The following is a 19,957-nucleotide window of genomic DNA, read 5'->3' on the forward strand; positions in this document are numbered from 1 at the left end:
ACAAGACACTGTGCTGAGTCAGGGGCATACATTTCTGAGCTTCCTTTACCTAATGGCATCGCTGTTGGCCATGGACTGGATGTTGCTATCCCCAGATTCTCAGGTTGAAGTAGCAGTGGGAGGTGGGGCCTTTGGAAAACAAGTTGACCACAAATGGAACAACCACAATTGGAGCCAAAGAGAACTGCCCCCCCCCACACACACACTTTTTACTAAATGAACACCATGTAGAAGTTGTCACCTGTAAGAAAGGCTGTCCTAGAACCCTACCATGCTGGCCTCTGGTCTCAGACCTCCAGGCTCAAGAACCATGGGAAGCAGCTTACACTGACTAAGACATCAAAGTCCTAACCTGAGGTGTCAGTAGGTCTCAGGTTGGACCCCTGACCCCTGACAGGGCCAGGTCGGAAAGGGCTTGTATTGTAACTTTAGGCCGCACTTGCCAGCATCCTGAAGGCTTTGGGGCCACGCAGTCTTCAGAAGAGCTTTCAAACCACTGCACTGGGCCTGATAAACTTCAGGGACCCTTGTGTAAGCCCAGCGCTAGGAGAACGGAGCAAGGCTCAGTGGACAGCAGAGTCCTGTAATTAACACATCCAGAGTGCTGGTAGCTCTGGGATACGTATGCCTAGGCTGTGTGAGGCTCTAAATGGGAATGGAAAAAAAAAAATCTAACCCGTCATTCACCATGCAGTCACAACGAAAGCAGCCATTTCCCCAAACGGCACTTCTCTTCGCAAACAGTGGCCATAAAATCAGAGGCTCTGAAACTTTAAGAGGCCATAAACCCTTCGGCAACAGCGCGAAGCTTAGAGAATACACATGAATAAATAAAAGCCCAACGCTGCTGCCACATCTCTGTGCCCGGAAGGACACAGAACACCAGATTCTTAGAGGGAGGAAGCAGCCCACTGGGCCCAATAGCATTACACTGGAACGCCCCACCCTACCCCACCCCACCCCACCCCCGCCCCCATCCCCCGCATCAGTTTCTAGAAGCTTTGAGCGGAGCCAGCAGCCCCTGGCCTGCTGGACATAGATGTGTGGATGGCAAAGCCAGTGTCAAAGGGGTGGCCTTCGGAGACACCCAGGTGTCCAGACCCTCCTGTAAGGATGGCGAAGGTGTGTGTGTGTTTCTGAGACTACCCACAGTTCACGTTCAGTGGCTGAAAAAACTGGCGCCCGCGAGCGGAGAGCAGGGCTCCTGGGGGAATCTATGCTCTGTAATGTTTGTGAGCGAGGCTTCTCACTGCGAGCCTCTAGAGCGCTGGCTGCTTTGTTTGTGGAGAGCTGCCTACGAAGAGCCTCCAAGCCTTGCAGTCTACTCGGGTTTAAGTTTCACCCTCGCTTTCAAAGCCGCGGCCACCGCAGCTGCTGCTGCCTCCACCGCCACCGCTGCTACCACTACTGCCGCCACAATAACCCATTCTTTCCCTTGGAAGCCTGGAAGGCGCTGGGAACGGGTGCTGAGGGGAACAGAGCTGGCCTCTCCCCAATGTTTTCTAGGGCTGTAAGTTCAGGCTGCAAACCCTGGGAAGCTTCAGGGATAATTCGCCAAAGAATTAGAATCGAGGGGCCGGGGACGTGAGTCACCTGGCATGTGCTCATCACACGACGGTTAGGACGCGAGTTCGATCCCTAGCACTCAGGGGAAAAGCCAGGCATGATTGCATTCATTTGTAATCTCAGCACTGGGGACCCCAGAGACAGGAGGCTCCCTGGGGTACATTAGCCTGTCATAGCAGCTGAATTGATGAACCTCCAGGTCCTGGCATGAGACCTTGTCTCTTAAAAGTACGGATGGCTCCTTAGGCGCATTACAGAAGGGTAGCTTCCGGCCTTGAACTGAGTTTGCATTTTACTTTTCTTAAACCTCCTCCCTTCTGGAAGTTCACCGCTCCAAAACCAAGTGTCCAGTATAATCTAGCAGGGTTCTTCTGACGGTCTAGTTTGGTGGCAGAGGAGTCGCCTAACCCGCCTACGACCTTACGTTCCTTCAGCAGCACAACCAATGTCAGGCAGGAAAAGATGGAATCACATCAGTCAGGAGGCTGAGGCTGAGCGAGGGGAGGGAACCCACGGAAGCTACTTGACAGGGGCCAGGCCTGGCAAATGGGAATTTCTGCTTCAACCACTGCAGCAGGTGACTGGGGAAGTGAGGCAATAAAGGGGAATAAAGATCAACAGGTCAGGAAGGAGCCTAGGAAAACCTGGGGCTGGAGCTCAGTGGGCAAGTGTTTGCCTTAGTCTGATCCCAGCACCACGGAGCAGGAGTCACGCTGAGTTTCCTGACTGCATCAGGATGTCATCACTGGGTGAGGAAGACGCATGAATCGGCAGCAAGGAAAGGAAAGGGAGGAGCACCAGGCACACTGGGCATTCCATCCGGTCATCCTTAGCACACTCCACTCAAAGCCTCCCTCTCTCCCCCTCTTCTGCGGACATATGTCAACACGTGAAACCTAATCCTTTAAACAGAAGCAGTACCGGGCTGGACAGAGAGACAGCTCACAGTAAAGGTCAGCAGGTGCATTCGCTCCCGTCTGACAGAATCCCCATGTGTTCTGCAGGCTCTCCTGGCAACATGGAAGGTCTAACGCAGAAGGCTCGCCCAGCCACTCATCAGTCGCCAGGGTGCCACCTTCACCCTGACAGTGGGGCAGGACTGCTGTGGTTATTTCAGATCTTAGCTCTGCCCATGGGGTTGAAACCTCGAGAGAGAGAGAGAGAGAGAGAGAGAGAGAGAGAGAGAGAGAGAGAGAGAGAGAGAGCGCGAGCTCTGTGACCTTGATACTTTTCCTCAGTGTACCTCAGTGTCCTGACAGGTGACCATCGAGGTCTTGGAATGCCAGTATGAGGCACCAATGCCCCAAATGTGCCTATGTCTCCTCTTCACCCACGTGTGTTATGTCAGGGCCTCCAAGATGGTATTCTGCATACCATCTGGGGGGGGGGGGAAGGAGGTAGAGATCATACCTCAGGCCAGAAAGCCCACATCTGCAGAGAGAGACGGTGGTCTATGGAGTCAGCGAGGGTCCTGTCTGGGACCAGCTAGGACAGACCCAGCTGGTTCTCATGTGGCCTGATCAGTGGTCTTACTGTAACAAGGAGCTCAAATAATATTCTAAAGGGTGTGGCTATTTGGGGGGGGGGATGAAAGAGCTTACCTAGTGCTAACTACTGTCCCTTAATAATAGCACAAGTTCCCTAGAAAACTGAGCACCAACAGATTCTTCCACAGGTCAGGGAGGCTTTTATGATGAAATGGAGCTCTGTGGGACTTTGTGAGTTCTAATCCTGATGAAGAACTTTAATGGAAGCAGTCCCCGTTTCTATCTATACATAAAGTTGATTAGCTACTATTACCTAGAAACAAAGAAAAATTACTTGAAATTATTCTCGATGGAAAAAAATTAGCCAGATTAGGAAGTATTTTTCTTACTCCCTCTCTGCCCATTAACAACTGTAAGAAGAAAAGGAGACCTCACTGACTTAGAGAAAAGCAATCCGTCAGGACCTGACTGAGTCTCAAGAGGAGGTGGGGCAGAAGGATCTACCGTCAAAGAAGGCCAATTAAAGTAATTACTGTTGTCACAGAAATTGTTTCTGACACTGAAGTCCTCTATTGGAGACCACTTAGGGGGGGAGGGGAAGACACGTGACCACCGCGATTAGGGAGGACAAAAGCCAAGTGTGTGAGTCCCACCTGCTTAAATACTTCAAGCTTTGGGCCAGCACTGTTCCTGAAGGGATGCCGTACTTTCTGAAAATTCCAAAGACCTGTTGGCCATGAACCCAAGGTAGGAGAGTCACAGGAATGCAGACACACGCGTGTGGCTGACACCCTCCTACTTCATGATAGCCTGTCTTCATGATACAGATACTCTTCAGAGTCTCTTCAAGATACAGAAACTAAGCTGTCCTGTCGCTACAAAAGTTTCTAGGAGTTTATTGCTAATTTCTGTTCTCACCTCATTACCAGTGGTTAACAAATTCATCTCTGAATTGTCTATTCCCAGGCCCCATTTTGAGCAGCTCAGGCCTAGGACAGCCCCACAGGGGTCACATTAATACTTACCTGCTAAGATGTGAGTGTGTGGCCCCCACACACTCCATTTTTGTGCTGACTCAGGCTGGGGAGTACCAGAAATGGTCTGACAGTCAAATATGGTGTGGAAAGAGCTACATATTGGGGTTATGAGCATTATATGGTGATATAATGTAAGTGCTGAGAAGCCCCAGTTAAGGAGGAGGAGGAAGAGGAGAGGGGAGGAGGTGGAGGAGGAGGAGGAGAAGAAGAGAGAGATTCTGTTTACCCTTTACTGAGATCAGTATTCCAACTATTATCATCACTTCTGTTTTCGCTCTTTAAATTTGTGTTTGTGGTGCTGGAGATCACACCTTGGGCCTCACACATGTGAGGCATGTGGTCTACAACTGAGCTACACCCTGAGCCCTCACTGATTCTTATACTTCTGATCTGTGCGCCAGAGAGCGTGCCACCTACCAGAATAAGAAATGCCTGCTCAGAGCCCGGCCTCTCACAGGAATCTGTCCACAACTGTGGGACTCAAAAGTGAGAAATTCCCCTGCCTGGGCCAGGACAAGACCGTGGTGCCAGGACCAGTGTGTGGACCACACAGGAAATGCAAGGCTCACTTTCCATACTGCCCAGGACTTCCACTGCTCATACTTGGCATTTTGGAACTCACCAAGCACGTGGGCTAGCATGGGCAGCTGTGAAAGGCTGCCTGGGATAGCCTCACTGCTGTGAGATCGGGCTGCAAGGGGGAGCACTGGACATCACTAGCCGGGCATGGTGGTGCACGCAGCACTTGGGACGCAGAAGCAGGCAGATTTCTGAGTTTGAAGCCAGCCTGGTCTACAAAGTGAGTTCCAGGACAGCCAGGGCTATACAGAGAAACCCTGTCTCAAAAAAACCAAAAAGAAAAGAGAGAGAGAGAGAGAGAGAGAGAGACATCACTGTCCCTCCCTGGCTCCTTCAAGCCAGTTCCCAGAGCGGGCTTACCCAAGCACCCAGCATCATGCATGCTAGTACACAGGCAGTTTCCTTTTGGGGACTGGGCTTCGGTTTCTGCTTGGGAGTGTATCTGACTGCACCAAACTTCCTTCTAATAGCAACATTATTACATAATTAATTAGCTGACAAGGATCTAAACACTATTCACACTGAAGTTGGAACCACCAACCAATCAACAGCATGGATGTCCCTGAGATTTGCGTACCATCTTAGCCTCACAGAGGCCACTGGTGACGAGTCAGGCTAGAAAGCCATAACCTTTCACAGACTTAGATGTTCTCCAACTATTATTCCAATCCAAAGCAACTCTCTTGTCTACTGCTCAGTCCTTCTGAGGTTATGTTTCTATGGGTTTATTGCTTTATAACCTATTCTGATCTGTCATTAAAAATCTGGAGTTTCCTAGGTGACTAAACTGACGGGACATTTAGTCTCAGAAAACATATCCATTTGTTTCCATGATGATCTACAATCCTTCCATATCTCAACAAATGGGTTGTTGCTAGTCCCGGCAGACGTCAAGAGATTTGCCACAGACACAGGGCATAAAGAGGATGATCTCAGACTATCCCTTAGGCTTCTGTGGGATAGAAAATGTCAGCCAAGTCTCTGATACACTCCCAGGAGAAAGGTGGAGTCTGACTCCCTTAACCCTGAAGGAGGATCACCACGCACACAAGCAAGGACACAGCAGAACACACCCGCACAAGCACGGGGAAGCCCACAGGTTCCAGGCCAGGTGCAGACTGTGAGTGAGGAAAACCTGGAGATGTCTCTACACACAAACTCATCCAGCTCAGCTGTTCCTGATCTAAGGCACTGAGGGGGCGCGGTAGGTGAGAAGGTCCCGTTTTAAGGCACTACTCTTTGAAGGGATTCGCCACTCAACAGCAGGTAACTAACACACTTGTTTGATAACGTGAGCTACTCTCTACTTTTTGCCAGCACACTGTGGTCTCTAATACTTCCCCAGCCATCAAGGTTTACAGAGGATGGAACAAGAGCCAACCTGGTCTTAGGATTTAGCTTGGAACACACACAGACTCACACCTGGCTCACACTGCTCACACCCCAGTCACCAACTCCAGTCTTCCCAGTTCAGAAACTTCACAGTCACAGAGACAAGTGGGACGAGTAGACTTGAAGTCTGTGCACCCATCGGACACCCCTCAGCCTCAGACGCTACCCTCACAAGGAAGCAGCACTGTGAGCCCAGGTCCTGGGAGTGGCCACAGACGTCTACATCCGTTCTCCAGCTCCCCAAGTGCTCCTGGAACAGCAGGATGGATGTGAGCAGAATGGAACAACTCTCCCACTGCTCCGGAGGAGAAAGGAGTTAACAGCATGGGTAGGACAGGAGAATCAAACAGGCAGGATCTGTGTTTGCGGCCACAAGGTCTGCTAAGGTTACACAGGAGCTCAGCTGCAGGCTTCCTGCCACGTTTGGAAGCCCCACCGTGCCGGCACAGAAAGAGTTCCCTGCTTTTTCCTTCTTGCTTTCTGGTGAAACTTGCCCAGCACTGTCATGCCTTCTGTACTCCCTGTCTGCTCCGTTCCACGTAATGACTTATTAGCTTAGAAAATGTCCAATCCGCCCTCCTCCCTCTGCCCCAGACACCTAGACTGACATTCTACATCCAGCCTGTGACGAAGCTCTTTGGTTCTGAATTCAGAAGTCTGTTCAAATACCGGTTTAACCTCCTCTCTGTCTCACTGTTCTGACCCTCCCAAAACTACCACCAACTCTTACAACAGTTGAGATCTGATCTCTCCTCCATCCTGTCTTCTGTTACAGGGCATCTCCTTCCCTATCTTGTGACAGAAACCATCGATGTTTTATTATCGTCTTCCATCTTAGCCAAGTCCTCTTACTGACCCACCGCCCAGTAGCCTGGGCCCACGCTGAATCTCATGTCCTAGTTTTCTTTCCGTTGTGATGATAAAACACTGATCAAAACATACTTGGAGAAGGAAATGGTTTATCTGGCTTACTGGTTACAAACAGTAACAGAGGGCACTCAAGGCAGGAACTGAAGTAGAGACCATGGAGGAACTCAGCTTGCCGACTTGCTTGGCTACCTTTCTTATATACTCAGAGCCTACCTGCCTAAGGATGACCCCACTAGCACTGGGCTGGGCCCGCCTAGATAAACTAGCCATCAAGAAATTGCCCCATAGACGTGCCCACATGCTAATCTGATGGAGGCAATCCTCAACTGAGGCTCCCGCTTTCCAGGGAGCCAAGATGACAACCAAGATTAGCCAACACACCCTGCCTCCATTGTCTGACAACCTCCACTCTCTGTTAGACCTCGCTTGCTATGGTTTGAGTTGCATACGTCTTCCACAGGCTCGTGTGCTGGGGGCTTAGTTGACAGCAGAAGGACAGCAGGAGGAGGGAGACTTGCTTGCTTCCTGGGACATGACTGAATCACAGGGCTTAGCCTTTGTGAATGGATTCATCCACTGATGTATGCCTAATTTGATGGTGACTGGGAGGTTATGGAAAGGTGGAAGGTAGGCCTGCTTGGAGGAAGCATGTGACGTCATCGGAAGCATGCCTTGCAAAGATGGAGCTTGTCCCCTGCTTTCTTCTCCATCGGCTTCCTTTCCGCCACAGGCTCCCTGCTGTGATAGTCACCTCACCACTGACCCAGGAGCAACAGAACCCAACGGCTGAAACCTTGAAACTATGAGCCAAGAAGGCAGAAGTCTATCCCAGTCCTGTTGGCTTCCTGTTCTTCTGCCCCCGTGCCAGGCAGGCTCCTGCTTCAGAACAGGATCCCTGCCCTTGCATCTGTGTGAGAGTGCTTCTGCAAGCATCTAAATGTCTGCTCCTCAACAGCTTCCGTCTTCCCAAAGCCAACTTCTCAGAGAGGGTTTCGTCAGTACCTTAAATCAGCAGCCCCCCTCTCCATCCCTGCTCAGGATGTCTGTTCTTGCTGTGCAGTCTGACATGCTAGCCTTGCTTGCTTGCTTGCTTCCTGGGACAGAAAGACTGGGCGGGGGGAGGGGAACCTTACCTGCTTCTACACCAATGGGTTTTTAAGGAAACTGTCAACACAAAGCAAACATTCACTGCGTTTTCACTGCGGTGAGGAGGAGGGACTCACGGGACAATTCAAGTGACCTAGGTACACATCCAAGCTGATCACATTTGAACTGAAATAGCGTCACAGCGGTCCTGTCAGCATGGAAGGAGTTGTGGTGGCTTCGTCTTCAGTGCCACAGCATTCCCTGGTGCCACCAGCAGCCTGCAGCCTGTGTTTCCGTTGACCCTTGACATTGCCCTTATTGGTAAATAAAATATCGTTCCCCTCTTGAGATAAAAACACCTGCCCAAGGAGAAGAGTACAGCAAAACTGGGGGCCGAGTTTTCCTTCTGGGATGCTTAGGAGACTGTTTGGTTCAGCTACTCACGGGGGAGTACAAGAGGGAGCGCCTGTCCCTGACGTGCCGATAGTTAGAGGCTGTGCAGCTGGCGGTCACACACGAGGGGCTCCATTCCAGGCTCTGGGGACAACCACAGCTATGAGCCCTACAACCTGAGACCAGTTCTGACCCTACAAAAGGAGCATCCCTTCTCCTTCTTAGGAGGGCACGGGGCAGGCATGTCGGCAGCTTCCTGTATGTTGAAATGAGTCCTATAAAAGCATTTAGTGACACCCACATTCAACACCCACTAGCTTTCTTTTTCTTTCATCCATGCATTCACTCAACTAACACCGCTGCACACCCATCCTGGTTACAAAAGGCAATGAATGGGCTATGCCTCCTCCATCTGTCTTTCTCCTCTAGGTCCCAGCCTAATGCTGCCCTACGGAATTGAAACTTGGGACACACGGGGTAAAAGAGGTGGCTGGCCGGGTACAGTCAACACGGAATGCTCCCTTCGGGACGCTGGGAGTCCTCAAGTCTGCCGCTGTGTTGGGCATTCTGTAACCTTGCATGAATTATGAATGAACTGGGTGACCTGACAGTGGACTTTTAATAATATCCCTTAAGAGGAAGCCATGGGGAAGAAAGGTTGAAGACTGACTGGAGCCCTGGGTTCTGTGGGGACAAGCTTGTCAGTGCTGGCAACTTCTACATGGCACAAGGCCCAGGCATAGCAGGTGGCGCAGACACGAGCTTAATTGATAGCTTAATTAAGGAATTAGGTAGGTTATAACTTCCAACCCACAGCTTGGTTAAGCTAAATTTCATTATCTCCCTTTCCTGTGGAAATACACAGAGAAGTAAACACAGAGTGGCTGTTGTCCACCTAAGAACTTTTGCTTAAATAATTTATCCCATCTTCATGCAAGTTAGAAAGGAAAAATGGTGTATTAGGAGAAAAACGTCAACACACACTGCCTCTGCAGCCTACATCGCCTGTGCTCCTTCACGGACACCACCCCAGGAATCCTCCAAAGCAGCAGTTTACCCTGTTCCCTCAAGAACTTGCTGAATTGCCTTCTCAAGAGAAGCTTTGTCCTCAGGAGGCCTGAGCCTGGGAAATGGCTTGCTCGCAAGCGCCAGTCTACAGCCATGCCACCAAGCCCTAAGGGTGGTTGAGCATCAACCGTTCCTTGGCCACCATGGTAGATCAAAATACTACTTCTAGAATGTTCCTGACGGGGGTGTTGGTTGGCTAGTTTTACATCATCTGGCTTCTTGTCCTCTCTCAGTCTCAGAGTGGAGGAGAGCGAACGTTATAGGGCCCCTGATTTAAGTCTGCACACAGATGAAGCAGGGGCTGGTGCTACGGCTTGAATGTGAATTGTTCACACAGGTTCGTGTGTTTGAACAGTTGGTTCTCCGCTGGCAGAGCTGTCATGGGGGGTTGTGGAATATTCCGGAGGCCCAGAGGAAGTGGGCCACGGGAAGGCAGGTACGCAGATCCGCAGAGCCCAGAGATCTGTTTCCTGGTCCACCAAGGTGTCAGGAGTCACCTACATACTTCCACTGCCATGAAAATTTCCATTCCTTGGCTACTGTGGTGGCCACACCCTCTCAACGATGAGCCCCAATAAACCCTTCCTAAGTTCCATGTGTCTGCTTAGTGACAAGAAAGGTAACGGATAGAGCTGAGAATGCTGAGACCTGGCTCCTTCCTAGCGCGGGCATCTCAGCGGTCCCTCGACAGTCCTGGAGTGGGGTTGGAGAAAGAGCCTAGTGGGTAAGATGCACTTGACAGCAAGCCTCATGACCTGTGGCCCTATGCCCAGAGCTCACCCGGAAGCTGAATGCAACGGTTCAAGCATCTGTAATCCCAGCAGAGCAGGGCAGAGACGGGCGGCTGAGGCAGGAAAATCTCCAACTAGCCTGGCTTACACTATAATGAAGAGTTGTCCTCTGACCTCACAAGCAAGCCCTAGCTTTCGCACCTACAAATGTGTGAATTCACAAGTGTGTGTGAGCATGCGCGGGCACACACACACACAGTCAGCCAATGTTGATCACGTTTTAGAGACCATTTAGGTTTTTGGCTACTGGTACAGAACCAAGCCTCATGGCACTTGGTGTGGCCTGAGGTATCTTGAGAGATCTCTGGCGGTTTTTGAGCTGTGAATCATTTCCTGGTTAGACAAAGGTTTGTTTGTGCTTTTAATGGCTTCTTTGTCCTCACATGAAATATCCAGGTGACTGAATTCCGGGAAAGCCTGTTGGTTGCCCTGCCGCTCACCATCAAGCTTCATCCTAAAAGAACTTCCAGATTTCCTTGCAGTGCTCAAAGTCCCTTCCATAGCCTCTTCACGCTCTCGCCACCTGAGCCTCTCTTGGCTTACTTCAGCCAGAATTCATAGATCATGGCGGAATCTTTACACTTCCTTTTCAGGCCTCTGATTAAACGCACACACCCCAGCTGGCATTTCAAAGGCGGCTTCAAGCCTGGATCCCTTTTCTGAAGTTACTTCCAAAAGCCTATCCATAAATTAGTAGCTGTGGTGTGTATCAGTCTCTAGGACTTCACGTGGCATATTGATTCTGGCAGGAGCTTTAGCATCTGGTTTGTCTAAGGAATTTAATTTCCTATAACCACATGTTCCCAGCATACTGCCCAGTGCACACTCCCAGGAGCTCCCAAGCGCCGTGTGGATCCTGAGGCTTACCCACACGGCTCTTTTCTAATTTGGAAAGTGGATTAATGAATCAATATAGAGGACTTTTGTTGTTGTTGTGTTTTGCTGTTACAGTTTGGGGACAGGATCTTCCGCAGTCCCGGCTGGCCTTGAACTCCCTCGGGCAGCCTAGGATGACCTTTAACTTGCGATCTTCCTGCCTCCAGCTTTAACATGCGGTCACACCAAGTGTGGGTGCTCAAGATCGGCCCAAGGCCCTCGCGTCCTGGGCTCGCGCTCTTCTAGTTCCATTTATGCACAGCTGCTCCTGAGTTTGTGCTTTTCTTGGTACATATTTGATAAAATGCAAACATATAACTAATTGTGCTTCAATCTGGTGTATTTAAAATGCGCATCAAGTCATATTTTAAGGCCTCCTCCACCTCCTCTCTGGTGCTTCTGATCAGGGCTGGCCAGGGCTAGAAAGATCGGCTTCCCAGACATACTTTCAAAAAGCAACTGTTAGGTCCAACACTGATTTATTTAGCATGGAACATATGATCTAAGAGTCTCTATTTTTTAAGGTCTTCTTATTTCTGAGATATCTGCCTTTAAACAATTTAAATCATTATGTTTTTCAAAATCTTAGTCACTGGGCATCACTTTCTAACATGCTAATAGCAAAACTTAAAGCCTGTCCCCACCCCACCCCCCAGATGTATTACGTATGCGACGCCTGCACATGTGTGTGCACTTTCAGAGGCTGGAGTGTGGAACTGGGATTATAGGAGATCGTGAGCCACCATGTGGGTGGTGGGAACCGAACTCAAGTCCTCTGGAAGAGCAGCCAGGGCTCTTAAGTGCCGAGCCACCTCAGCAGCCAGCTCTGACCTGCGGCTTCCGCCCCACCCCTCGCTACCTCCATGCTGTGTGGCTGCTGTCCTGTCTCTCTGCTCAAATGGTCCTTCACTCTCTGCAACAGGAACCTCTCCTAACCTTCCTGATGGCTCAGTCTCCAAGCCATCCTCCTCTCCAATCCTCTGACAGCGTGCTGCCGAGGCAGAAGTGTCAGGCCAACTGGGGTCAAGGGATACTTTCAGTGACATCAGTCAGCAAAAACTCAGATATCATATAAAACTATCAGTACATATACAAGTACCTACACATTGTAAAATCAGGAGAATTCCTTTATGCGAGGAACATGTTATATGTAACATAACATACCCTGTCATATAGCCACAGTCACTCAGGTTCCGGTTTTCTTGTTTTGTTGTAAAGAACACCACAAAACATCCTTTAATACGTATGGCTTGACCTAATAATGCAATATGTAGATTCTGATACTGGAAATGCCACAGTTTAGAATGCCACCGTTGCCAGCTGCTTACATTTCAGGTCTCTGCTGAATGGGGATTTGGAGCAGTTTGGTAAAAGTGTCTCCTTGTGGGCCCATCTTCGTTAGCTAGTATACTATAGGCCCATTTTCATGGGGTCTTTTGCTCATCTAATTGGGAAAAATTCCTTAACTGTCAATGACATTAACCCCGTCCCTAGTGGAGCATACGCCCTGTCTCGCCGAGGGTCCATGCTCTGGTCATTGTCAGGAAAATCTGTGACACCATGAGCCTGAGTCCAGCCAGGCTCCGGGAAACCGGAAACTCCGGAGCGTGCTCCCCAAACCCAGAATCTGTTAAATGCCAACCTCAAGCTCCTGGCAGCCTCAATGGCCGGCCTCTGGGTCACTGGTCAAACCGGCAACTGCAGAGGACCCTGGAGACGCCTTCTCACAGCTCTCGGGCACCATTCTTCACGCCACTCCCGTGAGTCTGTCTTTCTTTCTGTGACCCATCAACAGTTGACAGCTGCCTGACCTCTCGTGGTTGTAAGCCTCCCCTCGGCCTGGGCTCATGGCTACACCCACCACACAGCCACTCCAAGTCCCGTCTTTTCTCTGGAGAGTCCATCTTTAGGCCGAGGTTGATTGCTTCATAGCACTCATGGCTCTGGGTACCACTCCTTGGTCCTTGTCACAGAAGTAGGTAAAAGCATGGCCACTGGTCCTCCCCACCCCCGTCCGCTCCCTAAGCAGGGTCTCCCCATCACCTGCCCTTTCCCACTTGACACTCAAGGTCCTTGCAGAGGAGGCAAGCAGCCTAGAGGGCGGGCGCCCTGCCCTCAGAATATGGCGCAGAAAGAACTGTGTTCAGACTCTGCTGTTTGCCAGACTCTGAAAATTGAATCCCAGAAGGACTCCACCACCTGCCAAGACTGCAGTGCGGAGTACCAGAGCTCATTAACTCCCTCAAGAGGGCCCCAACTTTCTGCAAGCCTTTGCTTGCTGCCATTATGTTACATACTGTTACAAATGCTACATTTAGCACGTGGCAGAGTCCTCCCCACCCCCACTCACGCACAAGGACCCTTTCCTTTTCACCGGTTCCTCATGTACCGCTCATGTGCGATCAATCTGCTCAATGCTGCCGGGTTTGTCGTCTGATTGTGATTTTCCCCAAATAAGTCAAGGCTGCATTGCAGAAGGTTTAATAATAATCAGTGTTTAATACTTCTGAGTACAAAAGGGACCTAGACCGGAAGCAAGGGGCAATAGAACACAGCAGGCAAAGTGATCCCTCCTTAGCATTGTCTTCCGCCAAAGACCACGCCTCCTCCCTGTCCCCTGGGTCCCCTGTCCTTCCTGTGTGCATCACATCTCATCCAAACCTTCAAAGGCCTTGCCACCACCTCCTGTTTGTGCTTGCAAACCATGTGATCTGACTTTGGCTCTAGAGAGACAGGATGCCGGCAAGCATTCCCCTGGTCAAATCCAAACAGACTTTGCAGCCCCACCTCCGGCAGGTCTGCTGCACTGGGAGCCACCAACCCAACTACCTCAGGTCACACCAGCTTTGCCTGTCCTGTCTTGTATCACATGCAAGCTGACTGCCTTTGCCCCTGGGCTGCTCACCAGACTCTCAACCTCATGGGAACAAGGTAATATCCCTCCTGGCCACTACAGCCTAGTGCTGCAACATATAATCCAGATAACAACAAGTATTAGTGCCTGACATTGATCAAACACTTTTTAAACCAATAAACTCAATCCTAGGAAACAGGAAAAATGCAACAATCAAAAACCAACCAACCAAACATCAAAGATAACTCCAAACAAACAAACAACACCTTCAGTTTAGAGATAAGGAAGTGGGTCAGAATAGAAGCTCCCGGAAGAGCAGAGTTTGTAACATCACGGTTCCTACCAGGAGTTAGAACAGCAGCTGACACAGGTACAGAGATCAAACCACTATCACTGTTAACTCCTGTCACTCAAATAGTCAGCTCATGACTGTCTTCTCTTCTGCCCACACCTCTCAAATGCCCAGGTTATAGCGAAGGACAGTGAGGCCAGGAAGGGGACTGGACTTGCCCAAAGTCATACAACTATTGGATAGCAAACTCACCCTACCAGGCAGACCTGACAGCCTCCAGCCCACACAGCCTGACTAACATGCACAGAACACTCTGCCCTTTCTCATGAGTAACTCTGTCATGTGGGTGACTGGCCTGCTTGGACATCTCCGGGGAATGTACTCACTGTGGATGGACTTTGGGTCCCATATGTTGGCAAATTACCAGCCAATGTTTTCTGGATAACCAAATGTCTACTGGATGATGAAACCTGTCACCCCCAGTCCTCAAGTCCCACACGCCCCAACAGAAGCTGCTTTGACACTAAACTAAACTGACTCAAGAACTCTTTTGATAGGATGTTGGCTCCAATTCTCCAACGCCCCTAACACTGTAGAAATGTAAGCCAACCCCAATCTTCTTCTCCTTCAATGGAAGAGCAGGTTTTGAGGCTCAGGGTCTGTGGAAAGCAGCCCTGATGACAGAGAACAAAACAGTATGAAAACAGAGCAAACCCACAGAACCCTGAAATTATAGCTCAGCGCAGTCAGCTGTCCCGTGCTCACACATCAGGAGACTCAGGAAGACGTGAGGACGGCACCTGTTCAGGATTACCTGTGGACTCAAAACGGTCCTCTCATGTTCTCAAGTGTGGCAACAGTCCCCGGAGTTCTACCTGCTCAGCACTGACTACGCTAATGAAGCAGGGAAGGGTCTCCTCACTCAGGGGTTGAACAGCTGGGCTGAACAGCAGACCACCGGTGGCGGGCAGTCTGAAGGCTGTCTACTTTGCAAGAGTGGGGTGAGCGTAGGGGTGAGAGGGCTGTACCTCCTTCCTCGAAGCCATTCGTCTGTGACCAGCAGAAATCTCGAAATGAGGACCGCTGACAATGTTGTTGCCAGTGGCCTTTGTCCTAACGTGCCTGATATCCCTTTTTGAGCTCCAAAACTTCTGACCTATGAAGAATTTGAAACGCTAGTTCACCAGTGGTGACAATCAAAACTCCTATCACAAAACCCCTGTGCTGAGGAAGCTGGGAGCCGCATGCCTGCAATCTCAGTACTCTGGAGGCCGAGGGAGGATCGCCTCAAGGTCTAGGCTAGCCTTGTGTACACAGTAAGGTCAGGTGGGAATATAGAGCAAGACTGTCTTCAGAAAGCAGACCATCAACAACAGCAAACCATTTTTAAACACCCCACAATAGAAACATAAGACAACTTGGGTATTTTTCTTAGTTTCAAGATGACAGCATTAGGACACAAGGGGGTATGCGTCCCTGATACCTGTGTTTTACCCAAGATAGGATTTAAGTGGTCTGGGGTTAGACTTGATAATTAAAAACAAATCAAATCAAAACAAAGCAAAGCAAAGCAAAACAAAACAAACAAATCCCCTACCAAAAGAAAAAAACCCAAACCCTTAAGTTGTTAGGTAAAGATCAGCAGGACCCCTTCCTAAGAAACATACAATACCACACCTGAATGCTTACTTCTGACACAAGTGGGCAAAGCTCCCACGAGGGAAGCCTTAGCCACGGCAAGCCCACTGCGGGCGTGCAGGGGTGGAGCGCGGCTGCTGCTCTGCCTTGAGTGGCCTCAGCAAACATTTGCTATAAATAGATTTTGAATCACTTGTCAATATTATTTCTCTTATCATTTCTTTTATTTAAAAATAAATTTAAAATAAAATTGTATAGTGGCAAAATAATTTTAAATTAAGATTTCCCACTTGAAGCTAACAGAGATACATCTTATAGAGGGGAGACTTGACTGTCATTAGTAACCCTTAAGCCAAAGAGAGGTGTGCGGTCTAAGTACGGCCTCACTGGAAGAAGTGCAAGCAGCAAGTGTGTAAATGCTGCAGCGAGTGTACAAATGCTGCCGCTGCACACGGGCCGCATCTGCCGGGCCCTGCATGCCCAGGAATGCAGCGCATGGCACAGGGAACCTGCACACAGAAGACACAGAACCAAATACACGGATTACTTTTAGCATGTTAAAACAATCACATCAAAAAGTATACAGATAAAAAAAATGCCATAGACGACATAAGAAAATAGTGTGTCCATATATATTGCATATATATATATATAATCTACATTATTTACCACTATGATATATACTTTCTGAAGAGGCATAGAGGCTGCCATCATGAACTAAACTGTACAGCTTGCTTCCTTACAAGTCACACAGTCATACTTTAAGAACTGAAATTAATATCCTCGGCTATGTGTCTATATACATTTATTTCTCACCTTCCACATGATCTAAATCAAGAGCCTGGTTATTCTGTCAGGAGTTGGGAGTTTCAGTGTGGTGTTCACCTTTAATATACTGCATTTGCTTCCACACTTAATAACATCATTACCACGTTAATTAACTTACATTAGAATCATTATATACATAAAAATATTGTCACGTTTGCTAGATAAACAATGTTACTTTCATGAAGACATAGCTTGTACCTCAAAAGCTTAAGTCCCCACTGTTGGACTTTCTGGTTTCTGATATTCAGATACAAGAGGGTAATAGTGGACAAGAATCCACAGAGACACAGCCATCGCTCTTGGAGAACCCAGCACTTTGCCAGTGCCTTGGGGACAGTAGTGTGTGATAGCATAAAAGGAATAATCACCTTTTAAAAAAACAAAACAAAAACCATGAACTTCAATTATTTTTCACTGAAAAAAATTTCAAAACTATGAAACAGCCCCCCCCTTTAACAAAGATCAAAATTCTAGATCCTTATTAACCACTAGGGTATTTTTCACAATTTTGGCTGGGTAATGTAATGGCCCGGTAAGTGTAGCAGTATCCGCCCATACTCTGTAGGCTGAGTGCCAGGCAGAGCCTGTGTGAACGGTCCCCGGACCGGTGGGAACCGGAAGCTGGGTGGGCAGCAGCCTTCCGTGCAGCTAAAGCTGCTTTCCAGGGACTGTGAAAGGCAGCCTGCTGCCGCCCAGGGCTCTGCACAGCCACGTCAGCTCACTCTGTGGCCAGACCACAGCCCAGGGCCAGCAGCACCGAGACACCTGGACATGAGGGACACAGTGACTGCTGTGCAGCTGCCCACTCCGGGTAACTGACCCACATTTAGGCACCATTGGGTGGCGAGCCTTTCTCTGCAGCCTTTAAACCTCCAGGAGGAGGTAAAACGGCAGCAGCTGAGGAGAAGGACAGCCTGTAAGGACTGGAGTCATCTCTAGTCAGGTTCAGTTTAGAGCCTGGGTTACGGTATGTCTGGGCAGGGTGGGCAGAGATAAGGGGTAAAAAACCCACTGTTATTCCACGGATCTAGATTAAAGGTGGTTTTATAAAATAAAATCCATGCACAGGTGTTTGCCTCGTCTACTAAAAGGCGAGGGACAGCCCTCAGAGTATCTGACCTGTGGTGTCTGGTGCTTTCTAGCAGCAGTCAGACAGAACAGGTCTGGGGCGGGGATGGGGGACATGGAGGGAACAGCACAGAGAGCTCGCTGTGTGCGGCCCTGAGTGCCGCTGCTGTGTCTCCAGGTTTCTCTATTACAGGCTCAGCCAGGAGGCTCGATCGCTCGCCCTTCCTCAGCAGCCTCTGCCCAGGACGGAGCATTCCCACACGCTCGCTACTGACACACTGAGCTGCGCGAATTGTTTACAATATAAAAATACTGCTCTGGCAATTATAAACATAGCAATGCGGGCCTCATATGGTTTCTATTCTCTTGTTGTCAGTGAATACAGCCACACTCTCACAGCAATACTGATTCTTGAACAGAAAGTCCCTCTCGATTTCTGTAGTGATATGCTGAAGGTGAGGGCCCTGCGTACGGATACCCGGGAGGACTGGCATCTTCCACAGCTGGTGAAGTCTGATACCTCACTGGACTGTCTACAGACACTTCTGGAAGGCCGTGGTCCTGAAAAGGTATGTGCTGGAAGGCTGCATATTTTGGTAAACTGCTTAAGTGGCTACGGTTAGCATCCTGAGTCCACGACTGAGCATGCGTCTCCGGTCTGTATGTGTAACTGACTTCTGACCACTTCCTGTTCTCTGGCAAGTAGTCCACTGGAGGGAGGACGAACTTCCCGTTCTTTGGTGAGCCCGAACTGCCGTACGCTCTGGCACCTATGTCAATGGGAAGGACTTCAATTCGACTCGAGGGCAGAACAACAGGAGTTGGGCGGCCATAGGCTTTCTCTGGAGAAGTGTCAACTGAAAGAGAGGACCCGTAAGGTCTCTGGGATGGGCTAACGCGAGGTCTGAGGCTGACCTGTGTGGACACATAGCCGCTGTGGGGAACAGGGACGCGTTTTGGAGAGTTTCCACGGTAGACAGGGGGGTTGCTGTAGGAGGGTGGATATGCCGCCCTGTGATCACCCTCTTCTGCCTGGGGTGGGCATCGCATATGGCTGGGAGGCTGCACTTTAAACGTAAACTTGTTGGGTCCTTTCGGCGGGCTGGGACTTGGCTCGGGTCGCTTCCTCGGGCTGGGAGGGCGAGTCCGCTCCGGGCCCTCTTCTGCAGACACACTGTGTTCATTCTCACCCCCAGGCACATTGTCATACTGGGAAGCATTAGAACCCCGCTTCCCGTCACCCCCATCAAAAGTCTTCATCTTTTGCCTTGAGTTTGACAATCGGGTCTCAGCAGAGCTTGGGACGGTGACGGGAAGCGCTGAGTGACTTCTGCCTTCAATGGCATATTTAGCAGTTCTTTCAATAGCTGAGGTGTCAGATGGTTTTCTCCATTTGGGCATAAATTCCTTCCTGATGTTTGAAATTGCATTACTATTTTGGTTAGCAGCTGCGTGGTTGTAGTGCCTGGAACTGTCCTGTGCACCCGATGAAGTATTTCTCTGAAAATCTGCCTCATGCTTCAGATTTTTACTACCCTCATCCACATCCACGGACTTCCGCCGTGACTGCCCGGCTCTTTCTGGGGTGCTGTTTCTGCTGTGGTGTGTAGGAGAGGGCTCATGTTTCTTGTGAGGTGACCCATCTTCTTTCCTGCTGCTTATTTTGGGGCTAGGCCTGCCAACAGTTCTTTGTCCATTGCTCAAGTGGTTAAGACAAGCAGAGTCAGCCTCGGGTGGAAGCTGGCCCAGGGGCTTCTTCGGGTACTCGTCCTCCTTCCCTGCAAAGAACGACACACGCATCAGTGCAGCAAACACATATGACACATGCCTCAGTGCAGCAAACACTTACGACACACACATCAGTGCAGCAAACACTTACAACACACGCCTCAGTGCAGCAAACACATATGACACATGCATCAGTGCAGCAAACACTTACAACACACACATCAGTGCAGCAAACACATACGACACACACATCAGTGCAGCAAACACTTACAACACACACATCAGTGCAGCAAACACATATGACACACGCATCAGTGCAGCAAATACTTACGACACACACATCAGTGCAGCAAACACTTACGACACATGCATCAGTGCAGCAAACACATGAAGGAGAATCGAGT

General features: G+C 49.7%; 1 protein-coding gene across 7 annotated transcripts in view; it reads right to left on the minus strand.

Annotated features, from left to right (window-relative positions):
* Positions 1–13,619: 13,619 nt before the first annotated feature.
* Positions 13,620–19,957, minus strand: part of Usp6nl (USP6 N-terminal like) — a 121,840-nt gene continuing 115,502 nt past the window's right edge. For all 7 annotated transcript variants that reach the window (XM_052157764.1, XM_052157763.1, XM_052157758.1 and 4 more), the window contains one exon: positions 13,620–19,603. In XM_052157764.1, the coding sequence (XP_052013724.1) occupies positions 18,219–19,603 (1,385 nt within the window). In that variant the 3' untranslated portion in view covers positions 13,620–18,218. The remainder of the gene's footprint in view (positions 19,604–19,957) is intronic.

This window comes from Apodemus sylvaticus, chromosome 14 (genome assembly GCF_947179515.1).
Source record: "Apodemus sylvaticus chromosome 14, mApoSyl1.1, whole genome shotgun sequence".
Lineage (NCBI taxonomy): Eukaryota > Metazoa > Chordata > Mammalia > Rodentia > Muridae > Apodemus > Apodemus sylvaticus.